The following is a 24,382-nucleotide window of genomic DNA, read 5'->3' on the forward strand; positions in this document are numbered from 1 at the left end:
TGAAAATTTATTTACTAGTGCAGTTTGGTCACATACGCCGCCTACTTATATAATGATTTAAAACTTGTAGGGTACTTACTAGGAATGGTCAGTTGATTTTTGTGTATAATTTATATTACTTGGTATATAAATTTTTCTCCTTGGGTTAATTTCACTCATACACCACTGGGCACATGAAAATGTGAAGGGAAAATTGAAGAGTGAGCCGTCATAACTGGCCATACAATTAAAAGCAAGGGCTTCATGGTGTTGCCACCTGCATTTCATTTATTTGCATTTGAAGGAGATAGATGGGAAAGAAATAGTCAGTTTAATTCTGCTTGCTTTCCTCCAGTTCAATCCAGCAAACTGAAAGAGAGACAGTATTACTTAAAGGAAATTTTTTGGACTTCTGTTAAATTTCCAAAACAATAAAATTATAGCATATTAGGAATATTTTAAATGACCGGCTGTACAATAAAGTTATGATAACTATTTCATCAACTGAGAATTCCTCATAAAATTTGAAATGTATTTCGCTTTCCCTGTGTCTCAGCCAGAAGCAAATGTCTTCTAGTCATTTATGATTTATTTACACTGTTACACAGACGGTTAGCAGCACTGTCAGAAGTGAGGGAGTTTGGACAGTAGCATGTTGTTGCCTCAACAACAATAGATTTTATACCCTGTAACTTAAGCGCTGTGTAGGTCGTTGAACAACACCTAAGTGTCTGTCTCTGTGAATACAGATGGGTGTCATAAACGCACAGACAGGAAATCCAGAATCATTGAAAAAAGCGGACCTGCCTCCAAACCTGAGTTTGAATTTACCAGGTTGGATTTTCCTGAACTGCAGGGTTCAGAGAACAGCGAGAGATCAGAGACTCAAAAACCACCCAAGTGGGGACCTTTACGCTCTGCCTCAGCCAACATTTCTCTCCTGAGAGAAGTGGGGAAACCTGTTGCAGTGTTATCAGAGGTGAGTGGAAGACCTACTCTTGTTTCCCTCTCCCTCTCTTCTCCTCAGAACATGCCTTCTCAAGTCCCTCACTTCTGACAGTACTCACTGTGTCTCTCTGAGGATGCCCGACGGCCTTCACTGACATTCAGCCCTTTACACCCAGTGATACTCAGTGTAGCTGTTTTAAAAGCATTGCCCAATACTCTTCTTTGTATCTGGTAGCTAACAGGTAATGTAGTGCCTCGGGAGGAGAAGGGTCCACCATGAGTCCAGTTGCTTAGATAGGCCACGTGAACATCACATTTCTGGTATTGCGTTCTGACACAGCCCTTTTTCCAATGTAGAGAGAAACTTTTTTTTAAATCTAATTGTAATATTTAAAACTGCACAGTGTATTTTCCAAACTTTTTGTCTGTCCCTCTCTTGTTAATGGTATAGCAGATTCAGCAGAGTTGCAGTAAGTGCCTTCAATAGCTTTCACTTGCACTCTTGTCAACATTTCATCTCAATGTTTTAGCCTACCAATTTGAGGCATTTTCCTCTCAAACCAATTCAGTTGAGACTTTGGGGAAAGAAATTTTATATAGTAGATTGTTGTCTCCAAAATGAGTTCTGCCAGGTCTCCCACCAAGGGAAGTGGGTTAGAGTATAAAAGCAAAGACAGAAATCAGGAAGAACACAGGGCTCACCATTGACTTGGCTCTTGACTGGAGAAAGGGTCTCTCTTTCCCGTCCTGTCCTTCTCTTGGTGCCTGGATACTGATGCCTGTGGGCTCTGTGGTAGTGGCTTCTGTTGCTGTCAGGCTGCTCGATGGCTGTAGAAGAACCCCTGTTTCCTTGGCAGATAAGTGACTGCCTCCTGGGCCTGGTGTGTGCGGGGGAAAGCTGAGTGGGCGAGGGTCTGTGACACAGTTGGTCAGAGACGATTTCCAAGCTCCCGGGTGCTCCATGTAGGTAGGTGGGGTGCTGTGGGGGCTGCAGGCGCTCCACAGGAGCAGGCAGGATGTGCATGACACTGTCACGGGCACCTCTTACATGTGAGTGTTGTGTGCTTGGACACATCGCGATGTCAGGAGATTTATATACTCATTCCCTTATGCTTTCATGCTCTTGAATTATGTTTGGTGTTTTTTCATTTTCCCTCTAAAAGAAAATTTTTCTCTGGAATTTATTAGTGGTACCTTTAAACACCAAGAAAAATATAATTGTCTGAAGTTGGGCAGCCAAGAGCAAACCATGTCTAATACTTAAATCTTTTTTAAATGGTACAGTGGTACACTGAGGGGGTTGCTATGAATTGGGGATTGTATGTACATATGGGCTTGTGTTTGAATTTTGAAAAATGAATGTTGCACTTTGTGTCTTCTTGTATTCTTTGAAAATATAACCATTGTGTTGATCTTTGATATTGATGTATAATTTTTCATTGTTCTTGGTGAGCAAAAAGTTATTTTTACTAAACGAACAGGCTGTGTCTAAATTCTCTTTTATTTCTTGATTCAGCTCTAATGAAATGGCAAAATAAGTACATTTATCAATCATAGGAACTTTTAGTGTTTATGTCAGTCCACTCATGTTTGGATGTGTCATCAGTTTCCCTTACCTTCACTGTTGTCAGTCACTTTGAGGAGTCTCAAGGTACCCCCACCCCACCCAAACCTGTTCTTGGTGTCCTTTAATGCCTTATTTTCCATGCATGTGGTCGCCTCCCATCGTAAAGGGTGCATGCTTTACAAGGCTAGTATTTGTTGTCTTTGTGGTGATTTGAGGGGTGATTGGGAGCTTTGGTAGGGTTGGTGACCTGTGGCTTTCACTTGCATTTGGGACACTGCAGCTTTAGGAACTGTGCGGGCGCCTTTGTACTAACCTGGGAAGTTGTTGGTGATGTGATTTTTCAGAGTTGCATGCTGTTAGGTGTGGTGTGAGCCCATTATTGGGGTCCATGTGAAGATGACATACACAGGTTTATTTCCTAGGCGGGGCCCTAGCTAAACTGTACAGTGTGTACTTTTTCCTCTAGGGAATGAGGTTTGGCGGAGGAAAATGATTTAAATTTTCACATTATGTACTTAAGGATTTAGAATTTTTAATTAGCATATGTTTTGTGGAATTTAAGACTAGCAAGGGAAACTATTTAAAAATTAAATGACTCCATTTGATGTGACATGGTAAGAAAATAACTGGTTTGCTTTTTAGGGTGAAATAGTGGTGAAAAAAAATAATCCAACTGAATCTATAACTGATAATGCTGCTGCCAATCCCTCTTCATGTACAAGAGGTAAGAGTGGCTAATATTATTTTAAAAGAATTCAGTCATCTTTCCTGAGTTCATTTTTAGCCCAGTGCAGTTGTGGAATGTTTTGTTTGAAGGCCTTCTTGAAGGCAAATGATGAGCTGCTGATAAACTCACCTGGTTGTTGGTCAAGAAGATTGGCATAAGTACATGAGACCCTCTCCACCCTTCCCCCCAAGGAGTGTCAAACATGGTCAAAGATGTATTTGTCTAGATAAGTGGGAAATTTTATGAACTCAGAAATGACTGCTTTCTTATTGCCTGTTGTTAGTGGTTCTCAGAGTTTGTTTCAGGACCCCTTAGAATCTTAAAAAAAGCAACTAAGGGGGCCTCCCTGGTGGCCAAGGGGTTAAGTCTCAGCACTAGGACGCTATCTGCAGCCATTGCAGCACAAGTTTGATCCCCGGCCAGGGAGCTACCCACATGGCACAGAGGACCTCTCCCGTCTTGCCCGCTGCTCACCCCAGCAGTGTATTTCAGTTAGTCTGCTGTTCTGCCCCTCACTCTGTCTCTGGTGAATCCTCTCACCCCCTGCACCTCTGGCCCGTACCCCAGTTTTTGTATGCATAAATAAATAATTTTTTTAAAGCCACTAAGAGTTTCTGTTTATAAGGCTAACTGCCATCATTTGCAATATTTGAAGTTGATACTGAGAAACTTCAAAGTTCTAATTCTCTTTAAAGCAGCAGTCACTTGTTACATAACACTGTTATTTAAAATAACTTCCCTGAAATCAAAAACTGCTGTGAGGAGAGCAGCCTTGTACAGTCATCAGCCCTTTGCCTGGTTCAGTAGACCTGCTGCGGCTCGCTCCCACATCCTCTGCAGAGTCCCACTGCATGTGCAGGAGAGCAAGAGCAGGGAAGGCTGTCCTGCTACCAGAGCACTTCATGAGCCCTTGAGAGGGTCCTGGGAGCCTCTGATCACACTTTGAGAACTCCTGCTAGTCTGTTCTGGCCAAGAAGTTGTGTTAAGTCAAGTCATGGAGAGGTCAAAAAAGAGTCTGCTCCTGAAAATAGTCTAACTAGCTCTTCCTTCTAGAGGGCACATACAGCATTATTCCAGTGAGAGCCACGGGTGTGTTTCTTCTCCATTCTCATGTCTGGTACATACGTTCAGGAAAGATTTTCCCTGTAGGGCTGCTCTGAGGACGCGTGGCTCTGTGTTGATAAGAACAGTGGCAGGCTGTGGACCTGATCTGCCCCCAATCCGGTGGCTGCCCCTTTGTTCTATCTGTATGGAGAGTGTCACAGGCACCAAAGGCCTACTGTTGCTATACTTATGCCTGTGTCCTAAAAATAAATAAATTACCAATTATTGTTATAGCTGAAGGCTAGTGATGTTTGACTTCTGATGTTACAGGTACACTTCAAAGTTAGTAGGACCAAATTTTGATCTTTAGCCCATTGATTCTGTGTGTTTACCTGTGAACATAACTGTGGATTGTTTTTTAACCCAAAATATTGTTTGTCTTTCCACTTGCTCCCCCAAGTTAGGATTAGTCAGTTAATCTTAAAATTCAGCATGCCTGTTCAAGGAATAAAAACAAGTTTACTGTGCTATAGTTTGCAAGAGAATGTTTTGAGTAATATCCTAGCTTAAATTGTGCGCTGAGAAATTACTGCATATAATGCATGTCTGAAATTTCTAAGGAGTTTCTGTTTTACCGTTGAGATTGTTCAACAATTTTGGTTATCTTTGAGCAGAGTTATCTTGGACACCAATGGGTTATGTTGTTCGGCAGACATTACCTACAGAACTGTCACCAGCCCCTAAACATGTTACTTCCATGATAAACCTAAAGACGGTTCCTTCATCAGCAGATCCTAAAAATGTTAGTATGTCATCTTCTAAAGTTTTATCTTCGGATCCTTCCTACAAAGAGAAACACGTTGCCCACCCTTCTCAAAAGGTATGCGTCACATTTTGATTTCGTTGATCTCTGTACCACTAGAGAGTCTTTGTTTTCTCTCCAGTCCTAACTGAAAGTGTTTCGTTCTGTACCGTTGTCGCTTATCTGAGCTGGTTGCTGTTGGATCTTGAAAAAATCAGACATCAGTCAGGAACGCAAGTGGTAGCTTTTATACATGAGTGAGGGTGTACATTTTAGACCGCTCACAATGTCTGCAAGCAGCTTGGTCCTTGAGTTTGAGCTCTGGTGTATAAAGTTGCTTCAGCCCCCCTCCCCAAGTTTATTTTTTTTTTTACCTCCTAGGATACTGTTAACAATTTAATTCCACATTTTGCAGTCATCTGGTGTATGTTACTGATTCTTGGTTAATTGCAATTTGTTTGCTTATTGTAAGATAGCATTCCGGAATCCCATTTTTTTCCCCCTTCAATTCAGATAACTTAAGCTGTCCTTGTATTGATGCCTAGATTTGTTTCCAGAAGAGCCTTTTTTTGATCAAGACTGTTCTTGATCTTCATTGTGAACAATGTTATTTTTGGTTGAAACATGGTCACATTTGTTTAGTGTGGTGGTTTCCTCTCTTTCTCAGTATGTAAGTACTTTTTGACATCTGCTGATGGGAGTGGTGTGTTCATACTCAGGTAACTGAGGAAAGTATGGAGGGAACAGTTCGTGAGGTGCCAGGCCTGTGGAGAGTTGCCCTCAGAGCATACACATACAGGCCATGGCTGGCTCTGGGCGCCGCTGCCTGATGGCCCTCTACCTGGGTCTGCACTGTGGCCTCCAATTTGCTATTGGACACCGTTTCCTTAATACACAGTGAATTTACTAAGGGTTAGCAGATCTTATTTCGTTTTCCCAGAGTGTTTTGAATTATTTTTTAGTCATAGGTATATGAAAAGTTAATTTTAGAAAGGCTCCAAAATAAAGAAAGTGAAGCTGTCCTGTCGTCTTATAACCAGATGGCTTTGCGTCGTGCTCTAAAGCTTTGTCTGTATTGTGAAATGACAAATTTAATACAAGGATCTACTCATAGAAAAGGGTTTGGTTCCACTCCCCAGGGAGGCCTGCATCGACTCAGACTCCTGAAAACTACAAATAGAGCTTGTGTTTTGTTTTGTTTTTAAACAGAAATGAAATTATTCAGTACACATTACCTTTGAAAGTTCCCTTTCTCACTTACATAGTTTCATGGACAGCCCCTCTAGGCCAGTAGATAAATATTTCTATCCACTGAGGCTTTTCTCTAAGGGATTCATTCCCACTGTGGTAAAGCAGGATCCAAGCATGAAAAGGCCCTGAGCGCTTCAGCCTCTGTCCACCTCTGTATACAGATGGTGCAGGCCTGTCAGCTGGAAAGCGGTGCCACAGAGAGCACAGGGAGCGAGAGGTTAGCAAGATGGGTCATGTTGTGCTGAGGGAGGGAGCAGACTGGCTGAATCCCTGTGAGTGTAAGTTCTGAGGCCCTGAGGCTGGAGAGCCTGTGACCTGATCAAGAAAGACCAGGGGGCGGAGAGTGAGTGGCAGTGATAAGGTCCCACTCCTCAGGTCTGGGGTGAGCCCAGAAGTTTGTCTGATTCAAAGGTTCCACAGGGGTTCTGGTAACCAGTCAGCTTTGCGAAACATAGGGCCCTGGTGATAGAAACAGCACACCTGGATTTATGCAGAACTTCACGTTGGTGTTAGTAGACTCCGACATCCTCACGCTGGAGACCAGGGTAGATCCAACTCTGCCAGTTTCAAAATAATTGGATGTAACGACTATTTTGTTTATTTTTTAGTCCACTGAATGCTGGCTCCTTGGAAAATAGGGAATGAGCTGCAGAACTCTGAATAAAATGCCATCTGTTTATCTAACTTGCTACCGTACACTAAACTTGAATTAAACAGCTTGCTGAATATCCTAAAAACCCAAGATTTTTGTTTTGTTTTTTGTTCTAGTCCAAAGCAGCACAATGTGGTGATCGTGAGCAAAGTGAAGTCTCAAGAAAGAATAAGAAAAAGAAAGAAAAGTCAGAACCAAACTATGAAGTCTTGACAGTTCAAGAGCCGCCAAGGATTGAAGTATATTTATATTTATCACTCACTTTGTGTGCTGTAATAAACGGTTCTTTCCTAAGAGAAATATGGGTTCATACAGGTTTCCTCAGTGAAAACCTCCAGCATTTCTTTAGTAACTATTTTCCTAGTGTCAGCAGAACTAGTCTCCTGTTTTTGTCCTTCGTTCATTTTGCACCCCAGCACAGCGCCCTCTCAGAGCAGGCACTCAGTAAGCGTCTGGAAGGGCAAATAGCCTAGAGACCAGATTACTTATATTAAAATTTGATTATGTGTGTTACACAGGCTAATCTCTACCCTCTGGTGGTATTTTGTTTACCTGTTTGTGTTTGCTTTAGCATGCTGACTTTTGCAGGGCCTCTTGTTCTGTCCAGAAATCTTGTAATAGTATTTTGCTATAGAGAAATTTAGAGTACCATAGGTCTATTGTGGGCCTCGTCAGGAGAATGTCTTGGACTTGCAAAAGCATTGTAAATTATGATACTCCATAATATCCCTGTCTTACAGGGAGCCATCTTTGATTCTAAGTTTCTCTTCAGTCTGCTGAACTAGACTCAGCAGCCTGGCTCCGAGTGCCTGCAGAAAAGTCTTGGGTTTGACCCAGGCATCTAGCTTCAGGTTAAGACCCAGTTGTTCCCACAAATCTGGGGCGCTCCCAAGGCGCTTGGAATATTCCTTTGAGAAAAGCGGGGCTGCATGTTGAAGACTTGTGACCATGGCAGAGCAAGTATGGCTTGGGCCAACAAGTAGTTCCTATTTCTGCCCCTTATTTCTTGCATCCCCTCTCTAGTCACCTACAAAAACTCATGAGACATTTTAAAATGATTTCAACATTGCTTAAAGGCCTACCACCTTTTCTTTTTTCTAGCTTGGAGTCAGCACACAAAACAGAAAACATGTCTCCTGAGTGTGGACTGATGGTTCTCTAATGAAAATGCCATGGGGGTGCTGGGTGCTTGAACTCAGCCAGGACAGTCCCATAGACTGTTCAGGTGTACCTGCCTCCATGGTGCCTCTGTTCTCACACTCTGAGGCAGGACTGTAGACCTGGGCTTTTTAATTTTGGTTTGAGAGTATAATAATGGTGAAGTCCTTTTCTTACAGGTTTTTGGGCTCCTTTATTTTACCATTGAATACTTTCAGGGGAACTTGTAGAAAGAAAACATGAGCAAGGAAATATTTGTATTTGGGCATCTTTGATCCTCATGATTCACTAGAGCTAAAGGATGTGTGGTTTACTTAGGATGCCGAGGAGTTCCCCAACCTGGCAGTCGCATCTGAAAGAAGAGACAGAATAGAGTCGCCGAAATTTCAATCTAAACAGCAGCCACAGGTAATTTTTAGATCAAAACCACAGTTGCCATATGCTTAAATGAACTTTTCTTGCTAAAACTAAACTCTAAGGGAAAACTGTTTTCTAGACGACTTTGTGTACGGTGACAGGTGATTTTGTTTTGACTCATTTCTTCCATTGGCTTTTCAGCTAAAGCAGTTGGTCCCTTTTGTACTAGGAGTCTGGTAACTGGCACCACCCTCTCAGAAACGAGCACAGCTACCTTTGAAACTTTGAGTTAAAGGAAAAAAAAAAAACAAAAACTCAATTTCTTCTGGAAACAGACACTCCTTTGTGAGGCAGTAATGTCTGAGAGGAGAAAAGGAAGAGAGTCACCCAAATTTAATTCTAAGAAGTCAAAGCAAGGCGAGGGGGTGCTTCTCCTGTTCCCCATCCCACTGAGAGTCGGGAATGACCTTGTGGTGCATCATCTGCGGGGGAAATTTGCACTTTTGGGGCCATTTCTGCTCTAGCACATTCATTATCACTTCACCTTTCGGGGGGGTAATTGTTTTCACATTTGTGAAAAGTAAAATTCCAAATTCCTGTGCAAATTAACTTTGAATTCCCATTATAATTTAGTCATCTTCCATCCCTTTAGAGGTTTCTGGGGTACCTTTGCTTCACCCCATGAGGCCAGCCCTCAGCTAGTGGGTTTTGATGCCACGCAAGAGAGCAGGCATGGAGACATTAATGCACAGGAGAACCGTGGGCCTATAAGCCTTTTTATATAATCTCAAAACCCAGATCACAGCTATTTCAGAAATAACATTTGTTTAGAGTATATTAAACTTTGTGCCTAAGTTTAGTACTTAACTGCTAGATGTGATTTGACTTGTTTCAATTTTTGGTGATATCCCATGGTCTCATGGCAGTTGGTTGGCTCACCTAAGTAAGGCAGTTGGAGGGTGAATGATCTAATGAAGCAATAAAATTAGCCCATTAGCCTCACATACAGACTTTTGTGCAAAGACTTCATACAGGCCTTGGTGTCTTGTCCCTGGCTGAACCTTGTTATTCATAAGGATGCTATCTAGAGACAGAAATTTAGGTGGTTTCATGTGAGCCCAATATTATGAAAGGAGGAAATAAACAACCATGGGCAGTACTTTTAATTATATGACTTGTACAAATGAAAAGCACAGTTGGTAATAAATAAATTGGTTTTGTTTTTAAATTTCTGGGGTTTTTTTGTTTTTGTTTTAACTTTTTAGAACTTTAAAAATAGTGCAAAGAAAAGCCAAATTCCCGTCCAGTTGGATTTGGGGGGCATGCTGACGGCACTGGAGAAGAAGCAGCACTCCCAGAACGCAAAGCAGTCCTCCAAACCAGTAGTGTTCTCAGGTAAAAGAGGCTTTTTGTCTCCAGCAAATGGTTGGTTGTCTTCCATACTATTTTGTGACTATTTTCTTATGTAATCAAAAGTCATTTCTAAACTATATGCACGTATATTTTTACATATATACTGACAAGTTATATCATCTAGTAAACATAAAAAGATTATTTTTGTATAATCATAACAGTATTGTACTGGAATAAGGGTAGCTGTAGACCAGTGAAATAGAATTGAGTCTAGAAATATACCCAGTATCTGTGATCGGTGCATCTTTGACAAAGGGTACTAATAAGTTCATTCAAAGAACAAAGAACAGTATCTTCCAAAGTGGTACTGGGTCAGCTATATATGTCTACATGCTAAAAATGAAGTTGGACCCCACATCTCACACCATATATAAAAATTAGCTCAAAATGGATCATTTCCCTAAGTGTAAGAGCTAACATAAAACTCTTGGAAGAAAGCCTGGGTAAATCTTCATTGCCTTGGATTAGACAGTGAATCTCTAGATAAGACACCAAAATACAGGCAACAAAGGCAAAAGTGGATTAGATCTTCTCAAAATATAATCTTTTGTGTAGCAGGGAGCAGTATCAAGGAAGTGAAAAGACTACTCAGAGACTGCTTTAGAGTAATTTTGGAGAAAAAAAAATTGTAAATTGTGATTCTGATGAGGGTATCCAAGTATGTAAGAACTTGTATAACTCAACAGCAAAGACAAGCACCATTAAAAGTGGATAGAGGGCTCGAAAAGTCATTTCTCTAGAGAAGACACACAAATGGCCAACGACACAGGAAAGGAAACCTGCTTAGCGCCACAGTCATGAGGGGGAGGTGCAGATCAGGCCCGTGGAGAGAAGGTGCTTCTGGCCTGTTGTGATGGCCGTAATCAAAACCGTGGAAAATACCAAGCATTGGCAAGACTAGCTCCTGTACATTGCTGCTGGTGATGTAAAAACAGTGCAGCTCCTGCTGAGAGTGCCTTAAAGTGCTAAATAACTAATGTGAGCCAGCAGTTCCTCTCCTCTGTTTACCCAAAAGAATTAGAAAGACTCAGATCCTTGTATGCCTGTATTCCCACAACAGCATTATTCATAATTGCCAGAAGGTGGAAAGGCCCCAAATGTCTATCAACCCTTGAATGAATAAACAATGTGATATATATACAGCTATGATAGAATAGTAGGTTATATTTTTCCTATTCTAGAACTAAGTAGATTCCTGGAAGCTCTCGGCATATCGTCCTTTGCATAGGCTTTGTTCTGGCAGCGCAGCATTGAGATTTACTCGTGTGTATATGTATCTGTCATTTGTTTTTCACGGAAATGAAATCCATGCAGTGTAAAATTAACCAATCCAAAGAATGCTGTTCAGTGACATTTAGTATATCCACAATGCTGTCTAGTTCCAGGGCATTTTCATCACCTCAAAAGAAGCCCTCTGATAATCTCCCATTGCCCTCATAACCTAGCCCCTGGCAACCACTAAGGTACATTTTCTCTGAATTTACTGTATGTGGCATTTTATAGAAATGGGATAATGTAATTTGTGACCTTTTGTTTCCCTGGTACCTGACTCCAATACTTTTTTTAATTCTTTTAAAAGATTTATTTATTTATATAAGCACTGGGTATAGTCAGAAGCGAGGGAGGGTGAGAGAATTCACCAGAGCCAGGGCGGGGAACAGAACAGGCAGACTGACAAAATACACTGCTGAGGGGAGCAGTTGGCGGGGCAGGAGAGGTCTGTTGCGCCATGTGGGACCCTCGCTGGCGGCCGGGGATTGAACCGGCTCTGCAGAGGCTGCGGGCAGCTTCGCAGCCCATCGCTCAACCACTGCACCATCAGGGGAGGCCCTGTCTCCAATACTTAACATTTTGCCCATCTCATTACATCTATAACTTGCTTTTTTTTAACCCCCTGACTTACTGTGAAGCCACTCATAGAACATCCTATCATTTTACTTACATTTGGCATCTCTGATGTTTTGAACTAAACCACTTGCCATTCTCCTGTCTACCTTAACAATATTAACCATTTTTTCTTCTTAGCATCTGGTATCCAGTCTGTTTAAATTTCTGTGGTTGTCTCAATGATCTTTTGACAGTTGTTTTGGATCCTTGCCAAAGATACTAAATTTCATTGAAAACCCTGGCCATTTAAAAGAATTTCCAGGGGACAGTGTGGTGAGGATGAGCAAGACTGGGGGGACAGCCTGAGCAGTGTGGCTGGTCTCGCGCGCTCCCCCATCCCAGCGGGCCTGAGGTGTATGGCCCCAAAGAGTGGGCAGGGGGCGTCTGTCCCTGAGCGTGGCTGTGACATGTGTCCCCGTTGTGTTGCAGTCGGGGCAGTGCCAGTCCTCTCCAAAGAGGCTGCATCTGGGAAGAAGGGCCACCGCTTCAGCCAGGTGAAGACCCCGCACAACCCCTTGGACTCCAGCGCCCCTCTGACGAAGAAGGGGAAGCAGAGGGAAGTCCCCAAGGCCAAGAAACCAACCTCACTGAAGAAGGTGTGTGGTTTCCTGTGTAGCCAGGTGCCGGGACCCCATACCTCTCCTCAGTCTGTGCTCGCTGGCACCCAGACTTGAGGTTTGTAGTTTGAACCTTTATTTGAACACATCATAGCAAGAGGTGTTCTTGATTCTCTGAAAGTGATCCCCCCTCTGAGTGATGTGGCCTGGGTGGGGTTCCTGGTGGCTGGAGAGAGAAGGGAAGTCAGACGGGATGGGAGTGGGGTGGGAGAGGGTGTGACGCTTTACACCCTCATCATGTCCAGCTCGTCTGTCTGCTGTTGTGAGTGTGGCTCTTGACCACTCTGGCAGGTGTTCTATCGGGGGACGGTACGGTGCAGCCCACAGCGTGTGGGCTGTGTCTGCCTTCGGGTCAGGGAGTGCGGTCTGGTCCAGGGCTGGGTGACATGTGTGCTGGGCCCTGCTCTTTGCACCTGGGGGCCACCCTGCTCCTGGGCTGCAGGAAGAAGGATTGAACCAGGCCCCGGGGCCTGGGAGTAAGGATCAAAGAGGCATATCACCTTATTTCGCAGAGTGCTTACCTGTAAGTAGAAATATTTATGTATTTTAATTTTTTGTTTGATTTTAAAGATTATTTTGAAAGAACGGCAAGAGAGAATGCAGCAGCGTTTCCAGGAAAATGTGGTGAGCCCAGCTTTTGCCAGTGATGATGTGCAACACAGGGAGAGTGGAGGTGATAACCAGTCCCTGGAGCAGGTTGAGCCCTCAGGTACCAATTTCTTTTTGTTTGCTGCTTACAGGAATTTTCACTGGGGCAGCCGTGTGTGTACAGCAAACTATCCGAAGCTCTGCTGGCCCCTGCCCTTTGTGGTAAAAGTACCAGCCTTGACCCTGGGAAATGCAGTTTTCAGATTCCCATCTTGACAGTAAGGGCACCCTGGATGGGTGGAGCTTGTGGGGGCTCTGGTTCTGGTAGTGTCTCTGAGGGATAGAGGAGATGAGCCTCAAAACTTGAAGTTCCCACGATAATGACACCACAAACTGCCAAACTGGTTTCCTACAACCTGTAAGACATGGATGGTGTCAAACAAAAGGGCAGATCAAGATTTAAGCAAGCTTGTTATGTTGTAAGAAGGCTGTTATAGCACCTTCAGTGATACATTCAGAAAACATCCACACACACAAACCCTAAACATGCAGCTTGGGAGATTACAGAGTAGCGGGAGTGCCCCATTCGGAAGCAGAACAGCCCTAGTGTTCCCCAGACCCCAGACCAAGGCCTTGCTCCTGACCACAGCACAGCTAGTGACTTTGGAACTTCTAGCAGTGGGCTTTGGCAGTGTATGTCCCTGCTGCGTAGTGCCAGGTATGTGAGCATGTAAGGTCGTAGATGGGTGTGTGGCATTTCTGCTTTGCAGCTATAGGAGTAGGGTTGCTGACCTGTGCTGGAGGTGTGGCGGGTTGGGTGCCAGCATTCCCTCCTATGGTTTTCCTGTGGCAGGACTGTGGAATCCAGGGGTCCTCTGCCCTCTAGCCCTAGAAGTTCCTGCCCAACAGGTGTGCTGGTGCCTTACAGTTTACCCTGGGTGGGGAGCAGGCCAGCAGCGCGTGAACAGTATCCTGGCTTTTGAATTCCTTCACCTGATAACCCTTCCCCTCACTTGAAAATTGAGAATCTCGGGCCTCCCCAGTGGTACAGCACATTGAGCGCAGTGTTGTGAGGCTGTTCGTAGGCTCTGCAGCACAGGTTCACTTCCCAGCCAGCCAGGGAGATACCTACATGGCGGGGCAGACCTCTCCTGTCTTGCCTGCTGCCCCCCCTCAGCAGTGTTTTTGGTCATCTGCCTGTTCTGTTCCCCACTCTGTCTCTGGTGAACCCTCTCACCCTCCTCCACTTCTGGCCTGTACCCCAGTTCTTTTATAAATAAATAAATCTTAAAAAAAAAAAAAAAGAAAAGAAAATTGAAAGTCTCTTGCAGTAACTTTTGGGAGACTTAAGCTATTACGTAAGGTATGTTTAAACATAACTTTTAAGGCTCTCATGGATTAGGCCCATGAGTTCTCAACTCTTACAAGGATTATTTGATAAAGAAATATCTCCAGCATTGAAGTGCAAAAATTCAGAGCTAAAACCCTACCTTTAAAACTGATGTGAAGGGCCTCCCTGGTGTCGCAGGCAGTTGAGCGCAGTGCTGTGAAGCTGTCTGCAGCCTCTGCAGTGCCGGTTCAGTCCCCGCTGGCTGCAGAGCAACCCACATGGCTCAGCAGACCTCTCCTGTCTCACCCTCTGCTCCCCTCACCGCAGTGTATTTCTTTTGTCGGACTGCCTGTTCTTCTGTTCCCCGCTCTGTCTCTGGTGAAACCTCTCACCCTCCCACATATCTGGCCTGTACCCTGGTTCTTGTATAAATAAATAAATCTTTAAAAACAAACAAACAAAAAAAAAAAAACTTGAGGTTAAGTCTCAAAATTTAAAATAAATTTGGCCACTGAATCTTGCACTTAGAAGTGGCTATCATGGCGAGTCATATGACTATTTTGCCACAGAAAAATAGAGGCTAGGGCCCTCCAGGCAACGCAGAAAGGTGCCATGTCTGTTTCCACCAGTACTTGTTTGTCCCAGGTCATTGCACCTCAGGCCCACTGTCAGGCCCCGCAGCATCGCAGCTAGGTGGTGGACACATGTGGAGTCCGGCTGCTATCGTGACAGGGTGTTGTGAAGCTAACGTGTACCCCCACCCACAGGCCTCTGTTGCAGATGCTGTGTAATTCTTCCTTTCTCTGTGAATACAGGAGGGGTGGACACCGTGTCAGTGTCTGAGGCTCCTGCTGTGGAGAGCAAGTCTGAGGAGTGTCTGGGGGCAAAGATTCCGAAGGAGACGGAAGTCTGCCCCCTTGCCCCTGACAGCACCTGCTACCCCAAGATCCACAGCCGGAGATTCAGGGAGTGAGTGAGCTGTGGTGGGTGCCGCCCATGGGGACTAGGCGGGTGATGGCCCCCTGGTGAGGAGCATCTGTGTCTGCCACCCTGAGAAGCTGGCAAAGCCTCAGTGCTGAGCGCCAGCTTGTTTTCCTCTTGCTGGTGGGAGGTGACCAGTACCCAGTCAAGAGGGGCATGCGGTAGAGGCGCCTGTCCGCCTCTCTGGGGCTTCTGTCCTACACTGTGCCAGAAGCTCCCCGGAGCCCGGGAAGCAAGTGACTGCCTGGGTTCCATGTGCGCTTTCATTTCTCTGCATGCTTACTGAGGGAGCTGTGTCTCGCCCCTTCCTCCAGGGTGGCCTCTCCCGCCGTTTGTGTTCATGACGGGGTGGCACGTGGGGAGCGGCCATGATGAGCCATGGTGGCGAGTGGGGCACAGGTTTTGTTCCTTGTAATTGGGAATGGGAGAGGATGCCCTGATCCTACCCTGTGAAATCAAGCCGCCCAGGAGTCTCATCTTTTGAGCATTGCTCATCCAGTGTGCTGCTAGCGCAGGGCCACACTGTCCACTTTGCTCATCTGAGGAGGGACAGGCGCGGCGCAGCGGTGTCACAGCCATGGGACGCCGATGGTCTTGTGTTTTTTTCAGTTACTGCAGCCAGATGCTTAGTAAAGAAGTGGACGCCTGTGTTACGGATCTCCTGAAAGAACTGGTCCGTTTCCAAGACCGTATGTACCAGAAAGATCCAGTCAAGGCGAAGACCAAACGCCGACTTGTACTGGGGCTAAGAGAAGTTCTCAAACATCTGAAGCTCAGAAAGCTGAAATGCATCATCATTTCTCCTAACTGTGAGAAGATACAGTCAAAAGGTAAACACTGTTGTCTCCTGGCACGTGGTCCTTTAGTGTTGACCACTCACCAGTCAGTGCCTGGTGCTGCTTTGTTTTATTTTTCAGTAATTTGTTTTCCAGAGTTCATGGTCACTGGGTGCCTTACTGTGTGACTGTGTGTCGTGGTTCCCGTGGCCCATGTAGCCTTGTCGTGTGCCAGGTGGCGCAGTGCCAGTTTACTCTGGAACTGGGGAGGGTCACTGCTCACTCACCATAGAGATTGTGTGATCCGCAGCTGGATACCCCCTGCCTCGGGCCTTTGTCTTGTTTGCATTTGCTTGTTCAATCTGTCACAGTTGAAGCTGCGCAGTTGAAGCTGCGGGTTGTCTCAGCCATAGCCATCTCACTGATGCTGGGAGGTCTGTTGTGTTCAGTGGGGTGGGATACACGTCCTGGGTGAGCCCTCAACTTACTCATTTCTGTCCTCGGGCTGCACAGCAAGGGGCATGGTGGTCAGTGTGAGCCAGCGCTCGCGGCACACCTGGCTTTCCCCGGCCGCGCTCTCACCGTCTCCCTGCAGAGGAGCCAAGTCGTGCTGCATCTGTTCGTTGGGTGTTCAGTGTACATGAGACGTTTAAGTATCAATTCCTGTACTTTTTTGCTTTGAGGTATAAGCAACTTGATTATAGTCTTGATTAAGACTATAGTATAGTCTTATATTATCCTTATTAGAGAAGATCTGTGGGTTTTATTGGCCTTTCTCAGCTGGCTGGGCTAGTTCTTTCTGCTTGCTATGTGGCATGACGGGTTCCAAGGTTGGAGAGGCCCTTGAGCAAGAGACAGCATGGCCTGTGTGTAGGGGCCTGGCCCGTCTCTGTGGTGAGCTGAAATCACGTCGCTGTCACTAGACCCGTGGAACACAACCGTTCCCCAGCTCTGCTTTCTGCCTCTCCCTTTTCCCAGACCACCCGGAATTGGTCTTTTCTTTAAAGTTTCTATCCCCTGAGGTTGCTGCTTCCCCACCCTCCCTGCTCTTCAGAGTGCTCTGAGGCAGGGTGGGCAGAAGTGAGGGGTGGGGGCTTTAGCATTAGCCCCCATCAAGCTGAATATGCCCATTTCCCAGAGAACTTCCTCCCTTGAAAGGAAGTTCGAAGAGCCCTTGTCACTGGGGGCCCAGGTGATAGGAGTTGTGTGTGCCACCCCCTGCCGGAGCAGCCCATCACTCTTTACTTTCTTCTGAGGAGTAAGCCCCCAGATTCCTCCAGCCACACAGAGTCAATCCTGCTGCCAGATTTTTGTCCGTCCTGGAGATTATAGGGGGAGGGAAAGTGTGTGTGTGTATCTGTCTGCCTTGTTTTAGCGTCAACTGTGTGTCTCCAGGTCTTTCCGAGACCCGCGGCGAGCTCACTAGGGGCCCCGTGGCTCTGTCCTCACCAACACCGCTGTTGTGTCAAAAACAGCTGTAAACGTGGCCGCTATGTACATGTCGTTTCTGACGCAGTGTGCGCGTTTGCACCCAGTACCCACACCACCCACCTCTTGACGACAGAACAGCCCCAGCATGTGCGCAGCTCCCTTCTGGCCACCCCGACCACTTGGGGAAATGTTGGGAGCGCTTTTCTAGTGAACCTCTTTTCACTTGTTTGAGACTGTGGTATTTTCTGTGACTGCTGACTCATTCTGTGCAGTTTGTCTTTTGGGATGTTGATCTTTTTTATATTGACATTGTACCTTTTTTTAAGTAAGAATTTACTTCTTTGGGTAAGAGTTGCAATTGCTTTTTTAGTTTGTGGTTTGCCTGTATTTTTTAACCTGTTTTGGGCCATGCAGAGACTTGAGGTGTTTGTGTGTGGCTCTGTCACTGGGCTTGCTTTAGTGCATCTAGATTTCACGTTGTTCTTCAGCCTTGTGAGTCTAAGGTCATTAAAGGTCTGTTGTTTTAGAAAATGTCAGAGGTTTAATTCAAAAGTCATGACATTTCCCCATGAAAAAATAAATACATCACAATGAAGTAGAAATAAGTTTATTCATTCTATGAAATTCCACTGCATAAAAGTTCACAAATACACATTTCTCAAAGTTAATATAAATTACAGACTTATGTGAAAAGCCAAACTCATCTCTTAACTAGTCATACCCTCTCTCCATGGAGATAATTATGGGATAAATGTTCTATGAATAAATGAATGAGACTGTGTCATCACCTTAAAACCCTTTGATTTGTGTCTTATCTTTCCCCATATCACAATAAAGAAGTACTAGACTTAAATTACAAAGACCTTTTTACTGATGTCAGATTTTATAGAACAAAGAATGATTTCAGGTGGTGCTTGGACACTTTTACAGATTGTAGTGTCTGCACCAAACATGTAAATGCTTGAATGGCATGAGATTTAATGTACAAAATCTTTACTTATATATTATTACTTAATATACAGACCATAATGTATATGAAACCATTCAGGTTTTTGTTCTTATTTTCAAAATTGTAATTACGTTAATAATAAATAAGCAACTTTTTAGAGTGCAAAATGAAAGCATGTTCGGTTATTAGAAATTTAAAAAAAAATTTCCTGATTCGTCCAGGGTTTTCTTTGTTTAGGTATATTTCCACCTAAGATGGATCTTTCCAGAAGTTGACCCAGTGGTCCCCGCTGCCTTTCCTCCACCACCACTGCTCCCACATGCCATGCCTCACACCTCAGTTCCACACTGTTGGGTGGTCTGCTTCCCCTTGCTTCTGTGCTGGTCGCTTTAGTTTTAACGCCCAGTGATCCTAGCCTAACACTATTCTCCTTTTAGAAAAAGCTATTCTTGTGGGTTTTTATACTTTGTTTCTTGCAAAGATCCAGTGCATATTGTTACACTATTTCAGTTTCAGGCTGGCTGACAGGTTGTTTTGGATCACTGTTCAGCAGCACCTGCGCCTTCTGTTGGTTTCCTGCTCCTGTTGTGTTTTCATGTGATTCCTGGTGGCTCTGTGAATGCCATGTTTCTTGATAAATTTATTCCTCATGATGTTTTGTTGCTTTCGTAAGGGCGTCATTTCTTCCATGGCGTGTTCTCTCTGGCTGCTGTGGAGTGTGTGCGGCACTGGATTTGTGTGGTGTGTGTTCCCCGGTGTCTCCTTGATGGGCGAAGTGGTCACTTCTGCTGGCTTTTTGGGTTGGTGGGCTGGTTTCCCCCTCACAGCCTTGCCCTCTTCCTTTTGCTCACAGTGCCTCTCCTTGCACTCCCTGAGCATGGTCTAGCTGGCACCTCACTGGGGGCAGGCAGCAGTCAGGGACCCCGGCAAGGTCATGTTTGGGGCAGGGATGTGGGATAGGAGATGCTCAGGGTTTCCATCTGTAAGTGGGGTGTAGCCTCCCCCTTCAGGGTTTTGGGGGCATAGAGGAAGGTAATACACACGAGGCACAGCAGTGCAGTGAGGCCTGGCACAGCACCCTGTGTGTTCAGTAAATAGTCACCAAGCTCCAGTTTTCCACTATTTGTAATGCCAGCTGATGACACAGTGTAGACGTAGTTTATTACACCAGCAAAATCTTTTTTGAAGACTTGTCTTTTCTTGCACATGACTGGGAGTGAGGAAACTCACTTTCTCCAGTGCCCTCTGGCAAGACCCCTGATGTGTGTGTGGAAAGCAGCTGGAGTGCTGCTTTCTATGGGAAAAGGCCTCACGGCCAGCCACCCCCCCCCCACCCCATGAGAGCACCTCCTCCCCACCCCCATGACGCACTCCCACCCTCTCTCCTTGTCCTTCTACCAGGCGGGCTGGACGACACTCTTCACACCATCATTGACTGCGCCTGTGAGCAGAACATCCCCTTCGTGTTTGCTCTCAACCGCAAGGCTCTGGGGCGCAGTTTGAACAAAGCTGTTCCTGTCAGCGTGGTGGGGATCTTCAGCTACGATGGGGCACAGGTGAGAAGGGCGGGTGTGTGGGAGGAGTTGGGGAGGTGGGTAGTCTGGGTTCACTGCTGTCACAGCAGTGCTTTGGGTGCCATCCAGGTGGGTATCTCCCACTTTCCTGTGCGGACCTGCAGGGCAGTATGTAAAGGACCCTTTGTGGTCAGGAGACATCACTTGTGTCCTCTTCACCCCAGGACCAGTTCCACAAGATGGTAGAGCTGACGATGGCCGCCCGACAGGCATATAAGGCCCTGCTGGAGAACATGCACCAGGAGCTGGTAGCAGAGCCTGGGCCCCAGGCGCTCACGAGCTCACACGAGCCAAGTCCCAGCTGCTCTGCAGACCATGCCTTCCCAGCTCCCACTGGAGAAGAAGAGCCACATTACAGTGAGTGCGGGAGGGTCTTCACTGGCTTCAGTTAAAGTCCAACTCCCCAGGAGAGCAACTTGGTCACTCTCAAGGGGCAGGCTGCAGAAGGCCTGGCCGCTGTCCAAGAGGTGTTCTTGGATTAGCAGAAGTCAGGGCACTGCTCGGTGTGTCTCAGACACAGCTTAGATGGCACCCAGTAGGTGGCCTAGGGGTAACTGGGCCCAGGGGGAGTCTGTCAAGGTCCCAGAGCCCCGAGGTATGGCCAGTGCTGCTCACTGGGGTGGCGCATGAGAGGGGTGGTTGAGTCTGTGCTGGTCACTGAGTGGGGAGTCAGCTGCTGGGCAGCTCCCATCTGTGCCGACTGTGCCTGTTCATCAGCTGGGCTGCTTTCTTGTTTGCAGTTGAAATCTGGAAGAAACAACTGGAAGTGTACAATCAGTGTGCCTTGGAACTGGAAGACTCTCTGGAAGCTTCAACCTCTCAGATGATGAACTTGAGTTTATGAGAAGAGTTCTTCTTTTTGTGTGTTTGTGTACTTGGGGTGAGGAGGGGTAGTTTGAAAGACTTGAGGGCCTTTTTCTTCTCAGTTCTTCATTGACCTAAAGTATTTGTATGATTCCTTAGTTGGGAAGTTAGTCTAAGTGGAGGGCATGTGTGGCAGCATCTGTGGGCATCCAGGCTGCGCCTCCTGAATGGGCACTTGGGCAGCTGGTGGAGCCTTTTCTAAAAGTCTCAAGACAGCTTTGGCTCTCTGAGTGCACTGAGTCTGGAAAATACTGGAAAACATGGTGTCAGAGTTCTCTGCTCCTGGGAGACTTCCTCTCCATTGCCTAATAGCTGAGCCAGGTGAGCGAGCGGCAGCACCAGTGGTCGCAGTGACCGGCAGGAGTTGTTCTCTGTCCAGTGAGCCGGCTCAGCCCTGCAGAAGCCACCCAGGGGGCGCAGGGCCTTTCTCACAGCATGGCTTTTCAACCACAAGAGTTGGGGATTCTTAGAGGGTTTGCTAAAATGAGCCTCACAAGGAATATTGATTCTCTAACCTGTGACCTTTTGACATGAATTATTCCCTTTTATTTTTCCAAGCAGCAATGTATATTGAACTTCTTAAATTTCGGTTTTGATAATCTACCACTCTTTTCCTTTGTAAATGAACATATTCTGAATGTTGTTTCTGTCGTCATGGCCAGGAGAAGTTTCCTATTTTCCTGTCAGAAAGAGTGTTTATTTATTTTGAATAAAGAGCGATTATTTAATTTCACTGGAGGTCGTCCTCTCAGGCTTCGGAGCGAACGGTTCCTGGCTTGCTTGTTGGTGCGTCCTGCCGTGTCCCTCTCAGGCACTTCTGTTTACCCTGAGGGGGTCAGTCGGAAGAGGTGCACCCTGGCAGGACCTCCTTAGTGACACCTATTGTTGCTGAAGTCCACCTCTGTCCCGCATGCCTGCACTCCTGTCTCAGGAGACGGATGTCATTTTGCTGCTGTTTGTCAGGCAAGCAGTGCTGTTTTGGCTTTGAAGACACTATTCTGTTGAGTTCAGCCCTTCTACGCCGTCACGTGATGAGCGAGTAAAGGTGGAATAATGAGTCGGAAATGCAGGCTGTGTTGTGTGGACAACACTGGCAGGGGGACACGTCGCTCCCACTGTGTACCCCGAGTTCCTTCCTTGGGGCCACCAGAATGGCTTTCCAACCTCTGTTTGTCAATAGGTAGCAAGGTGACTACAGTAAGTTTGAAAATAGATCATTCACAGAAGTTCCCAAATTAATTTATATGGAGAAAATCAGATGTCCTATCAGCTATACTAAGAAGTCTAGAATTATAAAACGTTTACAAATCTGTATGGGGGACCCAGATCCTCTCAGCCCAAGGCCTCTGGGCCTGGGGACTAATCTTGGGGGTGGAGGGGCTCATCTGAGTCTCATGCAACTCAGTGCCAGGTGCCCCAGTCATGGCTTCACTCCTGACCAAGCCACTGCTCCGGGTGACATCAGTGACCTGGGCTGTCAAGGTGCCACAGGAAGCAAACAGCCTAGGGCCTCCCCAGTATGGTCACTTCACAGAGCGCATGCACAACTCTAATTTTTTCAACAGTTCAGTGAGCTAAAGCCTCATCCACATACCATAGAACCGCAATCCCAACAGAACACCCATTAGGGAACTGGAGGTATCTGCTTGTTCTGTGAGGACAATGCTCTCTTGTGTGCAGACTTGTGGGGGAATTGACACAGGATAGCACCAAGGCAGGGCTAGAATCTTAGAGCTGTTCACTGTCTCTGTAGCAGCTAAACCAGACCCCCACAGAACCACGGAAGACCAGGGATATTTTACAGGAAGTCTGCTTCCCAGTCTAGCATGGTCCGAACCAGGTGGGTGTTCTTTGGTGAGATGGCCAGGCCGTGTCCAGCCCCCAGTCGGCCTCCTTGGGGAGCCCTGCACTACAGCTCCTGGAGTTAATGGCTAGAGCCGCCTGCTGCTCTCTGAAAGCCACTGCAGAATTAGGCATCTGCAAACAGACTGACCACGAGAGACGCTGGCTTTGTCTTAACAAAGCTTTTGGTTTTAGGATAAGCTGGCATTGCATTAAAAATTGTCATCCCATGATAAGACCGTGTCTAAGATTACAGGGGAGCAGCTCTGGGCCTTGGTCCCCACACTCAGGCACGCAGTCTCTAGAGGCAGCTCTAGCCACCAGAGACTCAGAGCAGACTCAGGAAGACACTCAGACTTCTCCTCTGCGAAGGACTGTGAGCATTGTGCAGAGGGGTACGGTGACCCTGCCGGCTCTTCTGCCTCCGAAGAGCTGGGTGCCCACTGCTGAAGCTGCAAGTGGACAGGCGGCACGAAGGCTTTGTAAACCGCAGCCGGCTTCCCCTGGTCAGTGAGGAGCAACGGGTGTTTCAGAGCCGCATCAGCTCCCACTTGGACCGGACCTCACCCTTGTCCTCACTCGAGGTTAAAGTCAGATTCTCTTCAGGTGGAGACTCCCCTACCGGCTGGTGGACCTTCAGGTCAAGTGCCTGAATATGAAAGTGGGGAGAAGCAACAGGCTGAGTTACATTAATGACAACCACGATCTTGGGCTGTGCTCACACAGGACGGTGCAGCTCATACGGAGTGACCCGACGGGCAGAACAGCAAGGATTCTAGAAAATGCAGCTTCATGTACACTGCTGTCCCAACAAGCAGAGTTTCTGTTGTGGCCTAGTAACATGGCCTGTTTCTACCAGACAGACCTGTCACATAGAAGCAACCAATTGAAAAGTTCCAGTTGTGGTCCCAGAGATCCAGTCTGCATGCTGTCTAGACGTTCTGCCTAGTGGCCATGTCCAAACAGGCCGGGTGAGGGGTGCACAGATGTGGCAGGATCATTTTGGGGTCAGGGGCCAGCACTGGCTAAAAGGTGTCCTTGTTACAGCTCTCCTGAAAGAACAATGTGGTCTCTGATGTCCCTGCAGAACAGAAGACCCCACCTGTCCAACCCAGGTCTCCCACACAGTCCAGGACCTTGAATCTCTACAATTTTCCCCCTTGGGGTCTAGCAAGCAGCCTCTTGTTCCCTCAAATCCTGGTCTGCTCTCTCCCTGAGAAAACCAACTGTTTAGCCTTTGTTAACAGGGAGGGGCCTTGGGTGGCCGTTGAACCCAGGACACTAAGGCCAAGCCGTCACAACCCCTCCACATTAAGTCTGGCCTTTCCTTACAGTGCCTATACCCGTCACTCAAGCCTGGGGACACCCTGCCTCAGGGGGGAGCCTGTTCTGCCACCTCAGTGCTAGGGGCAGGGCACAGTGCCCACCCTTATAGTTTAGGGCACCTACCTCCCAGCAGGCACCCAGTGCTGCACACCCCGCTGGACAAGGTTTTCAGGCCTGAGCCTGCAGGACATCTAACCAGAACCATCTCGACCTGCCACTGTCCCTCCTGTCCTGCCTGACTTGGGTGTCCTGGAAGGCTTTGCTCTCTAGGATTTCCCCAGCACTGCACTGGAAGAAATGGGAATTTCAGGAAGTAGAA

General features: G+C 46.5%; 1 protein-coding gene across 2 annotated transcripts in view; it reads left to right on the forward strand.

The window, feature by feature from the left end:
• SECISBP2 (SECIS binding protein 2) overlaps positions 1-20,875 on the forward strand; it is a gene marked incomplete at both ends in the record, with an annotated part of 28,460 nt that extends 7,585 nt beyond the window's left edge. The window contains 13 exons of one of the 2 annotated variants that reach the window (XM_084236670.1): positions 729-958; positions 3,137-3,218; positions 4,940-5,145; positions 7,087-7,209; positions 8,447-8,536; positions 9,751-9,880; positions 12,215-12,381; positions 12,973-13,111; positions 15,157-15,289; positions 15,911-16,131; positions 19,859-20,013; positions 20,196-20,388; positions 20,772-20,875. In XM_084236670.1, the coding sequence (XP_084092796.1) occupies positions 729-958; positions 3,137-3,218; positions 4,940-5,145; positions 7,087-7,209; positions 8,447-8,536; positions 9,751-9,880; positions 12,215-12,381; positions 12,973-13,111; positions 15,157-15,289; positions 15,911-16,131; positions 19,859-20,013; positions 20,196-20,388; positions 20,772-20,875 (1,973 nt within the window). Of the gene's footprint in view, positions 1-728; positions 959-3,136; positions 3,219-4,939; positions 5,146-7,086; positions 7,210-8,446; positions 8,537-9,750; positions 9,881-12,214; positions 12,382-12,972; positions 13,112-15,135; positions 15,290-15,910; positions 16,132-19,858; positions 20,014-20,195; positions 20,389-20,771 lie in introns of both variants that reach the window. The other variant, XM_084236669.1, reaches the window with a different exon arrangement.
• Positions 20,876-24,382: the final 3,507 nt, after the last annotated feature.

This window comes from Talpa europaea, assembly GCF_964194135.1.
Source record: "Talpa europaea genome assembly, chromosome: 7".
NCBI classification, from domain to species: Eukaryota; Metazoa; Chordata; class Mammalia; order Eulipotyphla; family Talpidae; genus Talpa; species Talpa europaea.